This window comes from Notolepis coatsorum (assembly GCF_963971535.1).
Source record: "Notolepis coatsorum genome assembly, chromosome: 3".
In the NCBI taxonomy this organism is placed as follows: domain Eukaryota; kingdom Metazoa; phylum Chordata; class Actinopteri; order Aulopiformes; family Paralepididae; genus Notolepis; species Notolepis coatsorum.
In genome coordinates, this window is record NC_140167.1 from 40,869,179 (window position 1) to 40,891,610 (window position 22,432).

General features: G+C 44.3%; 1 protein-coding gene across 1 annotated transcript in view; it reads right to left on the reverse strand.

Annotated features, from left to right (window-relative positions):
* Positions 1–22,432, reverse strand: part of ivd (isovaleryl-CoA dehydrogenase) — a 32,442-nt gene extending 10,010 nt beyond the window's left edge. Inside the window, exons 1-7 of the mRNA XM_084309376.1 lie at positions 22,200–22,432; positions 21,252–21,341; positions 20,141–20,192; positions 18,607–18,776; positions 17,743–17,836; positions 14,311–14,441; positions 13,842–13,938 (exon numbers count right to left, since the gene is read on the reverse strand). Of these exons, the coding sequence (XP_084165502.1) occupies positions 13,842–13,938; positions 14,311–14,441; positions 17,743–17,836; positions 18,607–18,776; positions 20,141–20,192; positions 21,252–21,341; positions 22,200–22,319 (754 nt within the window). The 5' untranslated portion in view covers positions 22,320–22,432. The remainder of the gene's footprint in view (positions 1–13,841; positions 13,939–14,310; positions 14,442–17,742; positions 17,837–18,606; positions 18,777–20,140; positions 20,193–21,251; positions 21,342–22,199) is intronic.

A 22,432-nucleotide genomic window follows, 5' to 3' on the forward strand; every position in this document is an offset into this window, starting at 1 on the left:
TGTGAAAAAAACATCCGATTAACCCAAAACTGGTAACATAGAGTCCTTACCTCACATCAGATGTTCTGCAAAAAGATTAATCCAATTCCTGATCGCCATTCCAAATATTGATCGCGTTTATTGATCCAACGTTATAGTCCAAAACACATAATCGAAAGCTGCTCCGAGCCTTCCCAGTGAATGTGGTAACAGATGCTGCTTTCCAGAGAAGGGAAAACCCCGGACCGGACTTTTTTTCTGATACACAGCCCCACCCAATCCAATCCAATGATGTGCCATACCATCCGGGAGACGATAGGCGGCAGTATTTGCCCTTTGAGCTCAGACCCATTCCCAATGATAAAGTCAGGCTGGATGGATGACAAATGAATGGATATTGCTAATAAAAGAAATAACAATTAAAACCAGAGTTTTCTCTGGTTTTCTCAGGCCTTGGCACTCAACGCATGGCGAGTTAACCCGACTAATCTCGTGGTCGGCACTCAAAGTGTTAATATTGTAAGGAAGGGGCATGACCAGATAAGCTTTGCTTCATTCTGTCCCTTCTCGAACAAAACCATTGTCTTGAGCTATGCTGATTATTGCTTCCATGTCTAGGAAGATATATTTTATTATTATTTTTTGTTGTTGTTAAAAAAAATTGTTATTACAAATTTTTTTGTTTGATTTATGGTTGAAATGTTCGAGATAAATAAAGATCAAATCAAATGACAACACCGGTGTTACCGGACATTTTACAAGATGGCGCTCAATATTTTCCCGTAACTCCAGCATCATTAACACCACGGTAACTCCCCTACATGATTCTGACCATTCCTTATCCTTCTCACTAACTCTCATGCTTAACCGAAAGCCCTTCACTCCAACTTAAACTGTCTCAGTCAGACGCCGCTCTACGTGACACCTTCTCTGCTCTCCCCCCAGATACGGCAACCTCCACCCTCATCTCAGCCCTCTCCATCGCCTTCGACAAGCCGTCCTCTCGTTGAGAAACCTGCCCGTTCCCCACCCAGTCCATGGCTGACGGATGCAGTGAGAGAACAAAGACAGGTCCTGAGAGCGGCTGAGAGGAAGTATAGAAAGTCACGCCTCACTGCTGACATCGCCACATATCACAACCTCTTGTTAACATTCTCAAACCATTACTGCTGCCAAAGCTTCTTTCACCATAGAATCGAGGCCTCTGCCAAGAACCTTCGCAAACTACATGCTACCATGTCCTCACTCCCCCCCCCACCCCCTCCCCCCTCATCTCTCTCTGCCGAAGGCTTTGCGATCTTCTTTGAAGAAAAAGTGGAGAACATCCGCAGCTCCTTCTCCCAACCCATTCCAAATACTGAATCGAGAACCTCATCCTTCACCCAGTCATCTTTCTCTCCCATTACAGAAGCTGAGACCCTGGTAACGTCGAACCGTCCGACACTACATGCCAGCTGGATCAGTTACCCTCCCCACTCCTCCAGACCATAGCACCAGACATCCTCCCATTCCTAACTGCAACCATCAACTCCTCCCTCAACTCTGAGGTGGTCCCCACCTCCCTAAAATAAGCCAGTCACACCGCTCATAAAAAAACAAACCATGAACCCCACAGTCATAGGCAACTATCGTCCTGTCTCTCTTCCCTCCTTCCTTTCTAAAACACTTGAACGTGCTGTATCCAACAAACGTACTGCTTATCTCTTACAGAATGACCTCCTAGACCCTAATCAGTCAGGCTTCAGGACTGGCCACTCCACAGAAACGGCCCTCATAGCGGTCACAGAGGCACTTCACTTAGCAAAAGGCCTCTCCTCTGTCCCGATTCTCCTAGACCCATCTGCAGCCTTCGACACAGTCAATCATCAGATCCTCCTTGCGTCCCTCGCAGGAATGAGAGTGGCTGGCTCTGCGCTGACATCATACCTCAATGACCACTCCTACCAAGTGTCATGGAGAGGGACTCTGTCGGCTACTTGCCCCCTGCGGACGGGTGTCCCCCAGGGCTCGGTCCTAGGACCCCTTCTCTTCTCCCTCTATACTAAATCTCTGGGTAACATTATCACGTCTCATCATGCCTTCTCGTATCATTGCTATGCCGATGATACTCAACTCTTCCCATCTTTCCCTCCCTCGGATCTCCACGTCTCCGAGCAGATCTCCGCCTGGATGACGACCAACCACCTCAAACTGAACCTAAGCTAAACAGAATTGCTCCACCTGCCGGCCAAATCCTCCCCCCTGACCGACCCTTCCATCAGTCGAGAATGCAGTTGTGACCGCGTCCCCGACCACCAAGAACCTTGGTGTTGTCCTCGACGACCAGTTGAACTTCTCCGCTCACATCGCAGCGATAACCAGAACCTGCAGATTCCTCCTGAGCAACGTCAGAAGGATCCACCCCTTCCTGACAAAAGAAGCCACCCAACTCCTCGTCCAATCAACAGTCATCTCCCGCCTCGACTACTGCAACGCACTGCTCGCCGGCCTCTCGGCCGCGTGAACACTTAAGGTAACTAACTTGCGTTCAGCGTTTCTCTGATTGGCCACGACCGCACGCTAGCACGTCCCCTTATTGGTGTTATAATAATAGACTCAGACCTAACACAACCTAAGACATCAACAAGGTGACAAAAACATAATTTTCCACATTAGAAACATAGCTATGGTACGGCCGTTTATAAATAAAAAAAAAAGACGCTGAAAAACTGATCCATGGCTTTATCTCAAGCCGACTTGACTACTGTAATGCACTCCTCACCAGCCTCCCAAAAGACAGAACGACTCCAACTCATTCAAAACTCTGCAGCTAGGATACTAACTAGAACCAAGAGGAGAGACCACATCAGTCCAGTATTGGCTAACCTATACTGGCTTCCGGTAACATTTATAATCTATTTCAAGGTCCTCCTCCTATACAAAGCACTAAATGGAACAGGACCTTCATAAAAGTCAGTCAAAGCTTGCCAAAATCTCAAACAGTGACCTCCAAGCCCACGTGGTTGAACTCAAACAACAAAGAAACGGACTAAGAAACGATGTGATCAAATCAACAAAAAAATATTTCATCAATGACAACTGAGGAAAGAAAAACAAACCCTATGAACTTTGGAAATTAGTTACTCAACAACCAACTAGGCTGCAGTAAACAACTAAAACCCCGATTTTCAAACACCAACATAAAGGAGGTGGCCAATTACTTAAACCTTTTCTTTACAATAGCCACAACACTGGTTAATAAACTACCCTCCCAATCAGGGCATTTTGGGGTAGAACACATCCTAGCCTTCTACAAAAACCTAGGGGTCCGCAAAGACTACCGGTACTTCAAACTCAAAATGGTAACACCAGATGGAGGTGCTAAAAAAACTGAGCGCCCTTCAACCTAACAAGCCGTCATCACCCACATAATAAACCTCTATAAAACAGGGATACATCCCCAAAGACTTCAAAATTGCGAGAGTGACTCCCCTGCACAAAAAAGGCAGCAAATTAGACCCAGGCAACTACCACCCTGTTTCTATTCTTACCTCCATCTCGAAAGTCATGGGAAAAAAATGTCTACGAACAGGTCGAAAAGTACCTTGCGGAAAAAAAAGGCACCTCAAAGGCACTAAAAACAAGACTACAAACATCACAAAACAAATTAGTCAGACTACTGCTTGACCGTACTCCTAAAACCCACCTCACTCCTGCCCATTTTGACATCCTAGGATGGCTTAGAGTACAGCAGCTTGCAATGGGCCTGGTCTACAAGATACACTACAGCACTAAGATACCCATGTACAAACATGTCGAAATACTTCCCAAAGGTCAGTGAATTCCACGACCACTACACCAGAGGGAGTTCCACAAATCATGTTCAACCCAGATTCAGCTCAAACAAGGGACTAAACACGTTCGCAATTATGCCACAACAATGTGGAACGCCCTACCCACAGCCGTAAAATAATGTGAATCCCTACCCACCTTCAAAACCGCCCTCAAAGAGTACCTACGGGAGGCTGCAGTTCGAAACTGGCCCCTGTAAATGTCCAAACCCCCCAAAACCCCTCCTAATGTACAGTTTTGTCCCCCTCGATTGTATATATTTTCTTTTAGGATCCGTTAAACAGTACTGTATATCTTGTATGTATATCTGTATGTCGTGTATGTCATAAATGTCATGATATATATCTGTATGTCATAAATGTCATTATGAATTGAAAAAGGGGGACCCTGATGTAAACAAGACGAAAGTCTCTCTCTGGTCTGCATCCCCTTAACACATTTGGGACCGGCCACGGACATGTCCGTGTTTCGGAACCAACGGTAGAGGGCCAACCACGGACATGTCCGTGGCAAGGTTGTTTTGGCTTTTATTCCATTTTAATAACCTACTCAATGTCACAGAGCGGCACTGCAGATTTACCCTACTCTTGGAATTCTGGAAAGTGCATTACCAACCAGATCTTCGTAGGGGCGCTGTCTCAATAATGCAGTGTTCCCTGTGGCAGAACGGTCTTATTTTTCTTGACTTTGAGTTTCCTGTTAGCTGGAATCTATACATGTAGCATGTAGCATGGAATACCTTTTGCGACGCCGAAATCACTATGCAGTAAAGGAATATATCATCAGCCAATGGACATATCAATCTACCAGATGGCGATCAATAACTGGGAAATCCTTTTGGGGATCCAACCGGCCCACGGTAAAATCCTTTTAGCGTAAATTACACGCGGATCAGGCCTCGTTATCATACTCAACCAGGCGATCAGCGAATGTGGCTACTGAGGCTAACACCGTTATTGGTAATCAATAATCAGAAACGATTGATTTTTTCCCCCCTCCTTTTTCCTCCGATTTTCTTCCATCCCAATGTTAGTCGTTATGCCAATTCCCAATCCCCTTCCTGGTCGCTGCGCACTTACCCCCCACAGTCGGTCTGGGAGAGTGGAGGCTATCACATGCTTCCTCCGACACACATCTAGCCAATCAACCGCTTCTTTTCACCTGGCAGCGCGGACTCTCACTGAGAGGGTGTAACGTGTGGAAGGATCACACTACCCCCCTTAGATCCTATCCGCTCTGAGCAGGCACCCCGACCGAACTGTAGGAGTCGCTGTTTACAACGACCCGGACACACCCCGCCAGCTTTCCCACCCTCTAATACTGCCAATTGTATTAGTGTGAACGGCCAGCCAAGCTGGTCACACGCCGGGAGCTGGATTCGAACAGGCGAATCCAGCGTCTCCGGCATTGGTGACGAACGCAATCTCCGCTACGCGACCTGACCGCCCGCCATGGTGGAACATGATATCGATCAAATGCATTTAGATTTTTAGCTCTAGCACCAATCCCATATAACGCTTATATTCAAGACGCTATAAAATGGGAACGTATTGATGAAAAAATTATTTCTTTAAGCCATTTTGAAGGGACGGTTTATGGTGTCAATTGACAATGAGAATGGACAGATAGCAATACTATAAAGTATAGATTTAGCTCTACAAACAGCCTCACGCACAATGAAAGTTTGTTTTGAAATGCTGGCCGTATAGCGTGAGATTAGACGGCCGCCAATGGCCGGGAATGTGTTAACAATTGTGTGTATTGAGCCGTACTGCATTGTACCCATTCTGCAATCAGTTAATAAAGATTTTAATCAATCAACCAAGCTACATCACAAAACATCACAAAACTAAGCTACACGCAAATTCTCTAGTCAACTATGTGCCTTCTAGAACATTGCGATCATCTACTACTGGTCTAATGAAGGTTCCAAACCACAGCCTAAAGAGAATCGGGGATGCAGCCTTTGCAAACTATGCACCAAAGTTATGGAACACACTACCTATGGAGATCTCTTAATATTTTCAAAAATAAGCTAAAAGCTAGGGATGCCCCGACCAGCGATCGGTATCGGCCGATATTCAGTATAAATATTAGATCGTGAATTCCGATAATGCTTTATTTTCGCCGATCGTGAAAACCGATCGAAAAACATGATCCAATTCTTAGCGGAGTTCTCACTCGCTGACTTCTCTCTCAAGCACACAGAGCTGCAGCGCACTGCCCCTCCCCCTCGTCCCCTTGACCCTCCCAGACCCGTGTCAACAGAGGCTCCTATTGCCTCTGGCAATAGTCTGCTCTAGTCTAGTGCATGGGACCTCTGTGAGCTAACGTTAGCTACCTAGCTAACGTTACTGTTTAAACAAAATGACCCAGTCAACTATTCACTTTTAGTTTAATACATGAGGCATTGTCTAACGGTATCTAGCTGGCTAGCTACTGATAGCTCCTGTGACCTCTATTTTTACATGCTATTTTATTTCATACTCATCTTGTCTAGCACAGTCTCTGGAGCGTAACAGTAAGAAGCATTTTGTATAAAAGTATTCTGTACCTCTGTATGACAACTATTAAAGAAACTTGAAACAAGAAACTTGATATCAACAAATCAGGGGAGGAAACTAACTTTTTGGCTTACCAGCCAACTGGTGAGTATCTGATTTTTTTTACCAGACAAACTGATTTTTTACCAGCCAAATAAAATCGCTAATTGTGATAATTACTTCTTTGTATGTCTTCGTCTAAATTGATTTTCAATCATAGTAATAATCACACCGTCTCTCTACTCTTTAAAATATTTATTAGCATAAAACATTAATAACAGTCTCTACTCTTCACAATATTAGCATAACACATATTAACATGGAAGAGGGATCTATTCTGGACTGGGTTGGGCTGAACTGGGCAGTGAAAGATGCTGGGTTGGACTGGGTTGGGCAGTGAAAGAAAAAAACCGAAGTATGTTGTGAAGTGTATAGATAGATAGATGTGAAATGTATAGATGTAGCAGTACTGTCTATCTGTATGTCGTGTATGTCATATGTTATGATGAATTGAAAATGGGGGACCCTGATGTAAACAAGACGAAAGTCTTTCTCTGGTCTGCATCCCCTTAACAATTGTGTGTATTGAGCCGTACTGTATTGTACCATTCTGCAATCTGTTAATAAAGTTTTCAATCAGTCAATCAAGTTAACTTTGAACCTCGGTTGTCAAGCCACGTCAATGTTGTGTATGCCATAGATATCTATATATCTATGGTGTATGCATCCGAGTGTTCACTGTGCCTTTAAGACGGCACGGTGGCCTTACGACAGTGCTGTGAAATACCGTCAAGTGTTGTGGTAACGTCAGTTGGGTTGGTCTGCTGTTGTGCACTGGTTGAGCTCGCCCCTTTCGTGACTGCGATGTGCAAGCCAGGGGCTTTTGAGCATGAAATAAAATGTCTAACCTTACGTCGTAGTCCGGTGCGCAATACATACCTCTGTAATTTAAATGTGTCCTTGCCTTGGACTCGAGAGTTGTACTAGGGTTGGATGCAGTTCCCCGTTGCTCAATCTGTCTGTTTTCCATCTTCTGTGTTTAACGTTATCTGTTTGCGAGTGCTTCCTTGACTGATGGCCAGTACCACGGGACTTTTATTCAACATTCTATATTTCCGCGGGTTGGCCAGTACTGCAGGAACTTTTATTAAACATTATATATGTCCGCGGGTTGGCCAGTACTGCGGGAACTTTTATTAAACATTATATATGTCCGCGGGTTGGCCAGTACTGCGGGAACTTTTATTAAACATTATATATGTCCGCGGGTTGGCCAGTACTGCGGGAACTTTTATTAAACATTATATATGTCCGCGGGTTGGCCAGTACTGCGGGAACTTTTATTAAACATATATGTCCGCGGGTCTTGTGCAGTGCTCTCGTGGCACTGTCAACTCGCCAGACTGGCGAGTGGTCTTCATGAATCACTCGCCAAACGTAAAAAATACTCGCATTTGGCGAGTAAAGTGGCCTAATTTCCTCCCCTGCAACAAATGCTCCAGCAATAGTCTAGTAGTGCATGATACCTCCGTTAGCTAGGTAGCTCACGTTAGCTCATTGTTTACACGAAATGACCCAGTAAACTAAATAGTTCACTGAGGCGTTGTCTTAACGTTATCTAGCCGGCTAGCAGTAGCTACAGATAGCTCCTGATATCAATGTCTTATAACATTGATTCGATGTGTATTCAAGCCCCTGGCTTGCATCGCAGTCACGAAAGGAGCTAGCTGAGGGCATGCTGAATGTGATTTGACCAAAGCAGAGTATACACACAGACAGTGGAGCTGTTTGCAGATAGCGAGCATTTTGACTTGTTGCGTGGTGGCGATATCTCGCAGATAATACAACTACAAGTATAATTATATATTTTATAAAAAATAAATATATATATATTTTTTTTATAAAACCAAAAACGATCGGTATCGGCCGATATGGCTCATAGACGATCGGTGATCGGTATCGGGTGGCAAAAAACGTGATCGGGGCATCCCTACTAAAAACGTACCTCTTCACCATAGCATTTGAATACACTCCGCTGTTTATTGTACTGTAGCACTATTTCTCAGTCCATTCTATTTGATTGCACTTCTATTTTACTTAACTTTTTATTGCACTGCACTGTTGCATAATTTTAATTATACTATTTTACTCCGTCTATTGGTTTTATTACAGATTCAAAATTGTCAGGTATTAAACTGTGTGGGTATCAAACAAGAAAGACTGTCAGGCTTTAAAACTGTGTAGGACCCAGGCCTAGAACTGCGCCCTGAGAGAGGGAACTGCGCCCTGAGAGGGAGGTTCAAAGTGAAAGAATAGCCCTGTTTTTCAATGTGTACATAATGTAAATATCTGTAGATGACAGCATCTACTCAGACGGATCTATTAGATCTAGCCGGCAGCCAGTGTGCGTTTCCACAGTAGACGGTAGGAGAGCAGCAGGCAGGGTGTGAGAGAGATAAGGCCAAGGTCATTGCAGAGAGAAAGCCTTTTGAATCATAGCAGCATTTAAAGTGTGTCAGAGGTGACAAGAGCGCCATTGCCATGGCATCGTGTCATTTAGTAACGAGAGAAGGGGCGTGGCTACAGGGATGACCACCGGTTGCTAGGGGAAAGACGTTAATAGCTGTGAGTGCTTCTGGTTTGAGCCAGGACTAAGAAACTAAGCGTAGACAGAGAGACCTCAGAAGCTAGAGGGTGGGGGAAGGGAAGCTGACGCGTAGCCCCCACCCTCCGGTTGCCATGAGCTAGCTTTGGCTAACAGGGAAGGCTTTTGGATAACACTAGGCCGCAACAACCACCGGGCTGATAGAGAGAGAGATCATTAGAATAAGGAATTCAATAGCAGTCAAAGACTCTTCAGAACGGTTTCCATCTTGTACAGAGTTTGTGGGAATAAACATGACGTTCCAAGGAAAGGTATCCTGTTTCCAGTGTGTCTTTAATTCTTTTGGGATGAATGCATCAACGGGGGAAGATATCGGGTATCAGCTAGTACGATGATAGAGATAAACACAACGCAGAAACTTCACAGAGCCACAGGTGACGAGGTGATTACTGGCTGAAATCCAACAAAAGGGTCAAAGTGGGTATCAAACAGGAGGGAAACCTGTCGGGTTTTAAACTGTAGATACCAAACAGATAAGGTAAAGATGACTTTAAACTGTTAAACAGTAATCCAGAACTATTTTATTGCATTTCATGTCTATTCTATTCTACAACTTTTTGCACTGCACTATTATATATATATATAATTATTTTTTTATTTAACGAGTCGATTATTAATTTCAATATAGAATATTCGTTGACAGCCCTACAAGTACAATTAGTTACTGCACACTACATCACCCCTGAGTGGAACATGGAAAGCCAAACTTTCCCCCACTGTACTGAAAACCCGTACCGAACCGTGACTTCAAAACAGAGGTACGTACCGAACCGTGTTTTTTTGTGTACCGTTACACCCCTAATGCCCGCTTCACTTCAACTGGATCCATCTAACCATGCCCGCTCCACTTCAACTGGATCCATCTAACCATGCCCGCTCCACTTCAACTGGAGCCATCTAACCATGCCCGCTCCACTTCAACTGGATCCATCTAACCATGCCCGCTCCACTTCAACGGGATCCATCTAACCATGCCCGCTCTACTTCAACGGGATCCGAGCGGTGGGGAATATGTCTGAGACGTTTAGCCTTTATCTTATTTTCATACCAGGGCTTGTATTCCTGTGCTTTTTTTGTTCTTAGCGTTATCTATTTTAATTTTTAAATGTTCTTATGTACTTTAGATACTATTGCTACCATGTATGTATCTGTGTTTCATTACATGTATATGTAACGGTTGTGACAACGTCACCTCCAACTTCGATGCCCGAGTGGGAGTCGAACTCCGGTCTCCCACGCCGCGGGCAACAACACAGACCACTATACCAAGAGGTGAATCCTCTTTTGAGGATGTGAGAGTGAGTTTAACCCATAGCACCGCTACTCACCCCAGCCCTTCTTGACTGCGCTTCACGATACCATCAGTTACATATATATACATACCAATTATTCGCCTGTTCTATTCTCCATCCATCCATCGTCCATAGCAACACTATATTATCACAGACATCCTGTTGGGGGATCCCCTTTGAACTGCCCATCAGAGGTTTCTCTCCTCCACGCCGCCTGTGGTGCTTTTTTCTCTCCTATTGCTAGGTTTTAGTGAGTCGTTCCTCATCTTCATTGGGGAACGTCTGGGAGTGTTGCATATATGGATTTTATGGTGTTTTTGTTCTGGATCGATTGTGATGTTTCTTCTTAACTTGTAAAGCCCATGGGGGCAATTTCATGTGATCTCGGGCTATACATTTGATTTGATTTTACTTTTGCCTTCCCGGATCTCTCCTGCTGGTAACGGACTGTTATCCAGACATGACGTTAAATGAATTGGTGCTCAAGTCAAGTCAAGTCAAGTCAAGAGTTTTAATTGTCACGGCATACAGGTATACAATGAAATGCGGGTGGTCTTGCCCGCAACGATGTGCAATACAGTGGTACATATAATAGAATCAAAAGAAGAAACAACATTGTGCAGTAACAGGTAGCAGGTAACATGGAGTGACATCTCGGTATCTGTACATAGTTATTTACAGCGCATGTGTGACATGCTAGTTAGCTTTGGTAGTGCAATACACTGTTCCTGTTATTCTAATTTAAAGTGTCCTTTCCTTTGGCCATAAGTGTGCGTGTGTGCGACATGAGTGTGTGCCCGCTCATGTTAAAGTGTTAAGTGGCTGCTCGTGTGTGAGCGTGCACAGTGTGCGTGTCGTGTGTGTGTTCATGTGTGCTTGTGTGTGGACAGTTCAATGTTCTGAGCACTCAATGTACATTGTTCATGGCTCTGATGGCCTGGGGGAAGAAGCTGAGCCTAAGCCGCTCTGTCCTAGTAGCTGGGATTTGCAGGCGTCTGCCTGACCTCAGCAGCTGAAACAGGCTGTTATTGGGGTGGTGAGGGTCTTTCATTATCCTGCAGGCTCTGGATTTGCACCTCTTGTTGTATAGAACCTGCAGGGGGGGTAGTGCAATACCCGTGGTACGCTCGGCTGAGCGCACCACTTTCTGTAGGGCCTTCTTGTCCTGTGCCGTGCTGTTTCCATACCAGGCAGTGATGTTTCCGGTCAGGATGCTCTCTACAGCTCCTGAGTAGAAGGACTGGAGTATCTTCCCCGATACTCTGAACTTCCTTAACTGTCTCAGGTGGTAGAGACGCTGTTTCGCCTTCTTTACTACTGTGCCTATGTGTGTTGACCATGTCAGGTCCTCTGAGATGTGGACCCCCAGGTACTTGAAGCTGCTCACCCTGTCCACGGTAGCCCCGTTTATCATCAGTGGTGTGTGTGTCTCCTGCTGTCCTCTCCTATAATCCACGATCAGTTCCTTGGTTTTGCCAATGTTCAGGAGCAGGCTGTTGTCCTGGCACCAGCGTTCCAGTACCTCAACCTCCTCCCGGTAGGCCTTCTCGTCGTTGTCCGAGATCAGCCCCACCACCACTGTGTCATCTGCGAACTTCACTATGGAGTTGGAGCTGAACTTGGCCACACAGTCGTGTGTGTAGAGTGAGTACAGCAGGGGGCTCAGAACACAGCCCTGGGGGGACCCGATGCTCAGGGTGATGGTGTTGGAGGTCTGACCCCCCACCCTGACCGCCTGGGGTCTTTCGCTCAGAAAGTCCAGTACCCAGGCGCTCAGGGCGGAGCTCAGACCTAGCTCGATCAGCTTGTCCACCAGTCTGGTGGGGACTATGGTGTTGAACGCTGAGCTGTAGTCAATGAACAACAGTCTCACATAGCCCCCCTTCTGACGGTCAAGGTGCGAGAGGGTGCTGTGCAGTACCTGGGAGACCGCGTCGTCGGTGGACCTGTTTGTCCTGTATGCAAATTGCATAGGGTCCATATCACTGGGGAGGGAGGCACAAATGTGGTCCTTGACCAGCCTCTCGAAACATTTCATGACCACAGAGGTGAGTGCCACCGGTCTGTAGTCATTTGGACATGCTGGGGAGGGTTTCTTCGGCACAGGGATGATGGTAGACCTCTTGAAGCAGGCAGGGACCACTGACTCCGCCAGTGATTGATTAAATATGGCGGTGAACACAGGGGCCAGCTGGTTGGCACAGGTCTTGAGTATACGTCCTGTTATGCCATCTGGGCCAGCAGCCTTCCTGGTGTTCACCTGCATAAATGCTCTTCTCACACTGTGTTCCGACAACGAGAGAGCGTCCCCCCCCCCTCGCGGTTGCCCCCCCCCCTCCACAACAGCCGGCGCGCCAGTGACGTCACTAGCCGGAGAGCCAGCAGCGCCACTGTCTACACCAAACCGAGCGTAGAAGGTGTTGAGCTTGTCCGCGAGGGAGGCGTCGTCGCTCCCCATTGAGGGGGCGCTGACTTTATAGTCAGTTATTGTCTTCAGTCCCTGCCATAATCCTTGTGTCGTTTTGTGCCATTTGTGTCTCCAGTTTGTCAGCATATGTCCTCTTAGCAAGTTTGACAGCTTTGCGTAGAGTATAGACTGAAGCCTTATACTCCTCCATGTTTCCTGACTCTCTACCCAGGTTGTAGGCGGTGGTACGAGAGTTCAGAGCTGCTCTAATAGTGCTATCCACCCACGGTTTCTGGTTTGGGAAAATCCGCACCGTTTTCCTGAGGAAAATACCATCAGCTATTGTTGTTATGTAGCACACCACTATGTCTGCTAGTTCACTGACGTCACTGGCGCTTCCTATGAACATATCCCAATCCGTGTCTGCAAGCACGTCCTTGAGCGTGGCCTCTGATTCGTCGGTCCACTTCTTTGTCTCACGTGACACGACGGCGTCACGTGATCTCTGTTGATATGCCGGAAATAGCAAGATGGAGTCATGATCGCTCGAGCTTGTGGACCCCGTTAATGGCGGAGCGGCTACTGCCTTGTAACCCGCTTTGAACGGGGAATAGCAGTGGTCGAGTGTGTTCTTCCCTCTGGTGGAGCAAGTGATGTGCTGAAAAAAGGACGGCATCACTTTCTTCAGGTTGGCCTGGTTGAAATCGCCGGCCACTACCATCGCTGCGTCTGGGTGTTTGATCTGGTGTCTGTTGAGATGATCGTGTAATTCGCCCAGCGCTTTGCCCGTATTCGCGTGTGGGGGAATATACACGGCAGTCATGACGACTGCTGTGAACTCCCTCGGGAGGTGAAACGCCTTGCATTGCGCAATTCAAACCAGAACTAAATCTGTAATATGGCCAAACAGCAGACTGAAAATGATGCTCGAGAATATCATGTGATATAGCTCAACATGATGGTTACATTTAGCAATTAACCCGCGGTTCACATGCGTGCTGAACCATGGGGGGGGCCCATACGGGTCACCAATCAACTACAATCCGATACACCCCTAACACGACTACTCTGGCAAGCTTAATGCGCACACACACAGCCACGCAATCTCGCATGTGCACACACACCTGGGATCTTGCAGTCTTCAAAGATCAGTTCACAGGTGTTGGATCCTCTCATGCCCAATTTGTCCAGCTTCTGTGCCGTCGAGAAGCCTGGCATACCCTTCAGAATGCACAAATACATGAATAAATACCCTTCAGAATGCACAAAAAGAAATACCCTTCAGAAGGCACAAATAAATAAATACCCTTCAGAATGCACAAATATTATTTACAAATAATATTATTTGTGCATTCTGAAGGGTATCTATTTATTTGTGCATTCTGAAGGGAATTTATTCATTTATTTGTGATTTATTATAAATACCCTTCAGAATGCACACAGAATGCTTATTTAATTTTTGTTTGCATTTGAGTAAAGATCATGAGGACTGAGGAGACATGGGCCAGAATTAAATAGCTGGGTATTCACTCATCAGACCCTAAACTGATATGAACGATTCCCTTTGCAGTAGAGAGCGGGGCACTTCCTTACCTTTTCAACAATGAAAGCAGTGATGCCCTTTTGATAGGCGTCTGGATCCGTCTTGGCGTAAACTATCAGAACATCAGCATCTGGCCCATTGGTGATCCAGAATTTGTTGCCATTTAGAATGTAGTAGTCACCTATAAAAGTAGTTTAGAATAAAATAAAATAAAGTGAAAAGTAAATTATTGATGAATGAATCCAGAATGAACAGCATTTAACAATAAGCTTACAATTTCAAATACAATGGATCCGATGTAAATTATCCCGTATACCATAATCTTGCATAAATGTTTAAGAGAGCAAGAAACAGAACAGCATTAAAGAATGAACCACATTCATATCTAAAAAGGAAAAGAGGTGAGGTCATTGGGGTCATCAAGTGGACTCTTCCAACCACAGAGGTTGCATTGAATGAGGCCTTCATTTCCTTATGTCCTGTTGCAGTGTTTGCTAATATCAATACCAGACAGGAAAACAAATGTAGTCCCGTTCTAGAATGTTCGTTTTTTGCTGCCAAATTGCAAATGTCTTTATATGGGGCTATAATCAGCTCTTGGCACAGATCAAACTTTCAACACATTACACCAACACTATCATAAGCTCCCCAATCAATTACAACCGCACTAACGGCTACATTTTCATATGCCAGGTGCACGTTTTATGTGGTCTGTGTGTGGCTGATGGCCATACTTGCATGTCTCATTGAGCTCTCCAACTCATATTTCAGCAGGCCAACATTGAGTTTGTGAAAACATCAAATAGCAGTGCTGCATCGTCTCTAGACTCTATGTAGCTTTCAAGGTCCTGCTTTGATGATCTCATGTTGCCATTGTTCTCAGTGAGTGATCGGACAAAGAAGTTCTTGTAAAACCCGTCCTGTTCATTCCTTCTTTTTCCATTTATCGTTTCCCCTTTCCTTAGGTTTTTCTTCTTTAATGTCATCACATGATTCATCAAATGCTATCTTTAGAACAGTGACACCTTCCGTTTGAAGTCCCTACTGTTTGAGCCGCCTCCTTCTCCCAGTTGTAAGATTCTGATCAAACTGGCCAGTATCACGTCTTCGTCTGTTTGGCCCTCCATCCAATTCCTCTGCGTTGTGTACTTTTAATGGTCCTGACGTCTCCGATACTGGTAGATAAGATCCTTATCTCCCCCAGTTAGTGCAATCCATAAACCATAATAATTCCCCACCTCCGTAAGAATTCGACACTTCGACAACGTGAAATACCTTACAAGGAAAAGCGTGGTTTTATTTCTCTAAACAGAAACCTCAGCTCAGATGTTAACAGATTGTATTGTCCTTGAAGAGTATATTTCTAATGATCTTTCGGTGTGTTCATATATCGTCCTTTTGTTATTCAGTCCAATAGTGTTCAGGCCTGGTCGTCAGCCTAACCCTCCTCGTGTTAGCCGAAGCTACTGTAATGATGATGTGGCATTCTCCCTTCCCCCCCCCTCCGTGGTGGAGGAGGAAGTGTCTTCGTGTGATCTCAGTCCTACTCGCTCTTGGTCATATTCTGGTCTGCCTTACACCCGGAAACACCGTTCGATTTATAGATGTTCGTCGTCGCAACGACGGCCCCGCCTTCTGGTTGTCATGCGACGTGTTGTCATGACAACTGCATAACCTTTAACACTAATAAACTCACGTTTCATTAAGATGAACCTCTCCCTCCTGGGCCTACAGTACACTCTTATCTGTGTTCTTCCAAGGAATGCAAAACAAAACACCCTCGCTGGCAGTGTATTCAATCCGCTGGTCACCGTTCTATCACCGTCTCCTGCTTCCATGCACATTTCGATCTACCATTTTAGCTGTGGTCATCTCTCCCCAATCTATACATCACATACATTGAAAAAGCACCGTTTTCTCTCACAGTTCAAACCCTGCCCTCTTTTCTTGACCCTCCAATCGCAACGGTCGCTTCCCTCGATTGTGATTGGATAAAGAAGAGAGTTGAGATGGGTAAACTGGAGAAATTTTATTTCCTGCCATTCTCTCGTAAGACATCATTAGTGGCCTTTACTGCCCTCTCAAACTTAATGAAGTTTATTTTTTAGTCTTTGTTTACAGACAAATAAAAAAAAAACACTTGTGGACTTACAAAAAGAAAAGAAAAATCACAAATGTACATATTCAAAGTAAGCTCACACACAAAATCCAAACTCAATGACCGAAAAAAGGAATAGGCTGAAGCACATGCTTATTTTTGCCTATCCTTCACAATTCTTAAAAACGAAATACATTTTAATATAACAAAGACAATTTCAAATATGCTGCAAGATATAATTTTTTTTTCTCCCCTGGGAAGTACACAACTTCAACCCGTCACGAAGGCTATTCCATAGTTTAACTACCAAAATTTAAACACATCTAGTTTTTACATTAGTTCTTACTTTTTTACATGTTTTAAGAATACATAACCCTCTTAAATTATACTTTCCTTCTCTTGGTTTAAAGAGACATTTAATACAAACTGGTAGGCTTGTACTCTTAGCACGGAAAATGTTTTTAAAGGTTTTTATGTACACCATATCTACACATTTTTATGTGCAGGACTTTATGAATAATGGATTGTCGATTCAAGGTAACTACTTTGTTTATTATTCTAATAGCTCTTTTCTGTATTTGTTTTATATACATTCCCCCAGACCTCAACACAATATGACATGTATGGCAAACTCTGCTCCAGGGGGTCCCCCTCAAAATGAGGAATAGTTTAATTCCACTATCATCATTTACCAGAAATGAGCTCAGTGAGTGTATAAGAATAACTACTCTGATCACTCTCCTATCATCTCCCCCCACCTACACTATAGACGGCGGTTTCAGGGCCAAGTGCAGATCTATTTGGGGTTCCTTGATGAGACAGTTTGGGAACCCTGGCTTTAGGCCATCTTTCAGCCCACTGTTCCAACCCCCCTTCACCAGGCTGCCTGACATCACTACCAGAGTCCTACAGGATTTGACTGGTTGAAAACAAATGATAAAACAATGTTTGTTGCGTCTATGCTTCTTTTTTGTGGTACTGATGATAGTGTAAAAAACAAAAAAGGTTTTATTATAAAACACATTTTGTGTACATTTTTATGTGTATAGTATCAAAACCCTTTTTAAAATATTTGTGTCCATATTTGTTAGTTCCTTCTTTGTAGAGTTACATTTGAATAAACATTTCTACTATACTCTATACAATCATCCATAACTTTTTCAGGCCCTTGGGAAAAAACGGATTTAGGGACCCCTGTCACTAACGTCATGAACCAGTGTTTCAGTACAATGCATGCATTGCATAGTATACTGGAAGACACAGATACTAACATGTTGTGTGTGTCTGGGGTGTAGGACATTATTAGCTCAGCGGTTGATGTGTCATCACTGTGATATGCAACACAGAGAAGGATGAAAGAAAGAAAGAATTAATGGTGTCTCACCTTCCTTCCTAGCACGGAGTTTCATAGACACGACGTCGGAGCCAGCGTTGGGTTCGCTCATGGCCAAGGCTCCCACATGCTCCCCCGTGATCAGCTGGGAACAGGAAAGACGAGGGTGATTCATCTCATCCTCCTCTCGTTTTCTTTCTTTTTAAAAATAGTACAGTACAGTGTTTGCGTGTGAAGACAGACGAGAATCCGCGAAGAGAAGGGAATGTGATAGTATTGCATGAGCTACAATTTGAGCCCACTGAGAAAGAATTGGTATGTGTGGTGTTCCTTGGCAAGTATGCTAGACCAGAGGTTTTCAAACTATGGGTCCCCAACGGCACGCTGGGTAGGATGAGGGATGAGGGCAAAAAATAAATGTGACAGTCACATAAGCTAAGTGGGACAGGCTATTCTCACACAAAACATTGTTTTCAGAGAGATCAGTGTAGGGCGTGAGGTCTCCAGTAAGGTTAAGGTTGATAAACAACCGCAAAATGGCTTGAAATGAAGAGTCCCTGAGCCAAGTAGCCGAACATCCTCATCAAGTAAAAATAATAATAAAGCGATTGTGAACAGAATATACTGTACAAGTAATGTTATATTATTTGAGATAAATGGACCGTTTAGCCCTCATCCCGCGGCCCCACCTAGTTTGAAAACCACTGTGCCATAGTAATAGAATTATGTGCTGGACCACGCACAACAGGACAAGGGTGAGTGCATCCGAGTCGAGAACAGGATTACTTCGGCGCTAGCCTTCTGCTGCACTTGTTCTTCAATCACTTGAACCTTGTAGGGTGGGTGTGTGCGCTAACTACCATCTCTGCATTATCCACGCGTGCCTGTGTCGTACACGACGCGCTCCGTCCTAACCTTCGTCATGTACTTTTCCTTCTGCTTCTCGTTGCCATGGCGCACCATCTGATTGATACAGAGGTTGGAGTGAGCCCCGTAGCTAAGGGCGATGGCTGCCGACACCCGGGACATTTCTTCCATTACGATCACGTGATCGAGGTAGCCCAGTCCTGTGCCTCCGTATTCCACTGGAGGAGAAACAAGAGGTTAAACGAACCAAGATCCCCCCCCTGAAGGAGAAATCATAGTTATATTCATGAGCCATGGCTCTGATAAAAAAAAGTATATTGGTGGGAGTTTTATGAGTTGGAAGGATGGGGGTATGCATCATCTTACTGCCTGTGCTATAACCGATTACACTGTGTCAGAGTGGCAATAAAAAAAATCAAAAACATCATGAATTATGATTGCAGTCAAACAGACTTTTATTGCCGCTTATATTGTTGTAAATTACAGGGTGCACTGGATGTTGATTTAAATTGCTGCATATAATCTGTTAGCCTCGCAAGCCAGACGAATCTTGCATGACTTCACAATGCAAGATAGGTCTGGTCTCCAATTCTAGCAACGGTCGCCTATACCCTGCATCAGTAAACTCAAATCAGCAGACCAGACCCATCTTGCATTGTGAAATCATGAAGGATTCATCTGGCATGGCAAGGCTACTAGTCTTCTAGAACATACACAGTACAAGACAAGTAACTGTATACAGGTTGCATTGGAAACAAACCCCTTGCACAATAGCTAGCTAAATGATATGATACATTATATAGTTATAACGTTTAATATATGGGTTGTGTCCTTTTGATTCAGGCATCACATGTATTCCAAATGTCATGGAAATTCTAAATAGACTTACGAGTCCCTCAAGAAAGTAATTTCTCTCTTCACTTCATGGGGCCTTCAAAAATACTTTCAATAAAAAGGCAGAAAATAAATGCACCACATTATGAACAGCAGATAAGTACAACACATGGAAAGGGAACCCAGCAAGCATCTGGCTGACTGGAGTCCAGGCCAGCGGATGTCACATCCCAACTCAACATGAAGCCTTTCATCCAACCCAAATATAGACTCCCAACATGGGAAGACTCTCCCAGAGACTTTGAAGATGCTGTTGGATTGTGTTTACGGATTTGAAATACCATATCTCAAAACTGCAGTTTAAGGTTTAAGCAATGCTAAAACAACTTTGGTCTAAAGACCCGACGGCAGAAAAACTGTTGTTTGGATACACCATGGCCCAACAGCTAGCTAATGGAATTTGCAATGTTTCCTGGGAAAGTTATCAATAATATTAAAGCTGCAGTAGGCATCTTCTGAGAGATCAGCAAGAATGAGTTTACCTGCCCAGCAGAAATAGAGCAAGCTCTGAATCACTTTTCAAGCCCATGCATGCGCAACAAAAGGTTTTCCACAGACTCACAGATCACAATTAAAGAAATATATATTTCCCAGCCTCTGATTGGCAAGTGTTCTGATGCTTTAAGCTTTAAGACAATTGTACACCTGCTCTTGTCAAAGCATGCCAACCATTATCTAATAATCATACCTGGAGCAGTGACCCCGAGGAGCCCCATCTCCCCCATGTCTTTCCAGTACTCCTGGAATAAAACAAATCAACTGGTTAAGAACAATATAAAAAAGGAGCTTAAAAGGTCAAGTTCTGAATATTAGACTTATTTCCTACTTACCAATAATGTTGAGTGCTTTCTATGCACAACCATGCTGTTCTTCATAATGTCAAACCAACTCCACAGTGCACCCAAAGTAGGTTTCAGCGATTATTTCAGGGCTTGTACAGACTTGGAGCATAGCTCCATTTACTTTGCATTAGCTTTGTGTCCAACTAGCTATCTGGGTATCCCGTATGAGGAACAGCATGAATTGTGCCAAGAAAGAACTCTACTGATCAACATTGGTAAGTACAAAAGAGGGCTAGGCATCCAAAACTCTGAACTTGCCCTTTAAGGATAATCTTGTAAGTGTAACAGCATAGCTCCTCAGTACATTAACAAACACAAAATTATCCAGACCCACCGCTTAACTATTAGAAAACCCCTTAGTACAGGTACCGTGGTATTCAGAGTTGTTAATGCTCACTTGCAGTAAGCCAGCGCACCTCGGCTCAACAATTAGTTTTACAAATACAGACTTGGAAATACACAAAGGTATGCATGTTGACAGGAAATACACTTGCTCTACAAACAAAGGAAAGGTTGAAGAGTGAAGCTGCCTCTGGCGACGCACGGATCCATGCACAAACCCGACGTGCACACCAGAGTGCTTTTTAGCAGCTGTGGGCAGCTTTTGTGTTAATATCTTGCAATTGTGTTCCAACCAAGGATGATTTAGGGAGACACACTACACTATAGTGTTGTGCTAGAGCAGGAGAGGAGACAGTCACTACTGCGCATGCAATTGACTACAGGTCCCTGCCAGATCATCCGTGACTGAGTGAGTGAGTGAGTGAGTGACCACAATTTGGCATGCATGCTGTGGGGAAAATCTACAGTAAATATCAAACTTGTCCATTCCCCTTGATTCCCAAGTATGTTCCTGTTCATTACTATTTCAGTGTGAGTGACCATTTGGTGAGACATGCACAAGTATCGGTCTTAGCAACCTATAAGATACACAATCACAGAATTGCTTCAACTTACCCGCAATCCTAGAAATTCATTAGTCTTGTCAATCTCATCAGCAAAAGGAGCAAGCTTTTCTGCACAGAACTTCCGTACAGTTTCTCTAAGCTGCACAAAAGAAACATGACAATTACATTTTCAGTTTACCTTTCTGAATTAAATCAATAAATAGGAGGCCAAACCCTGCTGTAAACGACAAGTAAACGATTATAAATGGATGAAAGTGCCAAATCCCTATACAACACGTAATTAACCCACAATTCTTTAAAAACAAGCAATCAATTAATTAATAAAATTAAAAAGGTTTATTACAGTTAGGTATTCTCCCAGCTGGTCATTTCTCATCATGTGAGATGAACAACGTCACATATAGTTTCACCCAATCAAATACTTGGTTGGAACCCCTCCCCACACCCACCCCCTCCCCATCTCTAACCCTCAGTACTACAGTACAAACACTGACCTCATGTCACCTCGCCTTTCACAAATCATCACGATTCCACTCTCAATATTATCAAATTATCAGTTGCTAGCCAAATGCCGTTACCTACAACATTACAACTAACTTAGCACTTCAAGCTAGCTAGTTTATGTTGTGCTTCCCATTTGTAACGATAAAGTTTTTTTTTAACCCAATAGTTTGATTCTAGCGTCCACCCAGTCATATGCATAATGATAACACTATAGCGTTGTAGCTCGTTGTCAAAGTCAAGTAACTGCGAGCGTCGCATGAAACGACGTCAGCTAGCAACAAGTTATTATGTCACACAATCACACGATGAATGTGCCCCTGGCGTCCTTTCACAACCTTCGGTCGTTTCGTTCATTCATGAGACACAAGACAGGCACGTAGCTATAGAGGGACACGCGAGCCTGGTTTGTTTACCGACAGCACACTGACCCAGGTGCACAGAAAGATCACGTTATTAACGTTAGCTAGTTCAGGTAGCAGCAGGCTTTGGTTACCTGGATCTGGTCTTCGGTGAGTCCGTTCACCACGTCGTCCACAGGGATGGCAGAAGAAGAAGCGCATCCTCTCCTCGACACTCTGGACACCAGACGCACTGCGCTCCGAACGGCAAACATTATTGTGCACTGCTGGCTTGTTGTTGCAGGTAGACCGGCGTGTTTTAAACTGACAGAAGAAAAGACGGCTATAAGTATGCTGCTGCTAGATAGCTACAACAATCTCTTCTTCT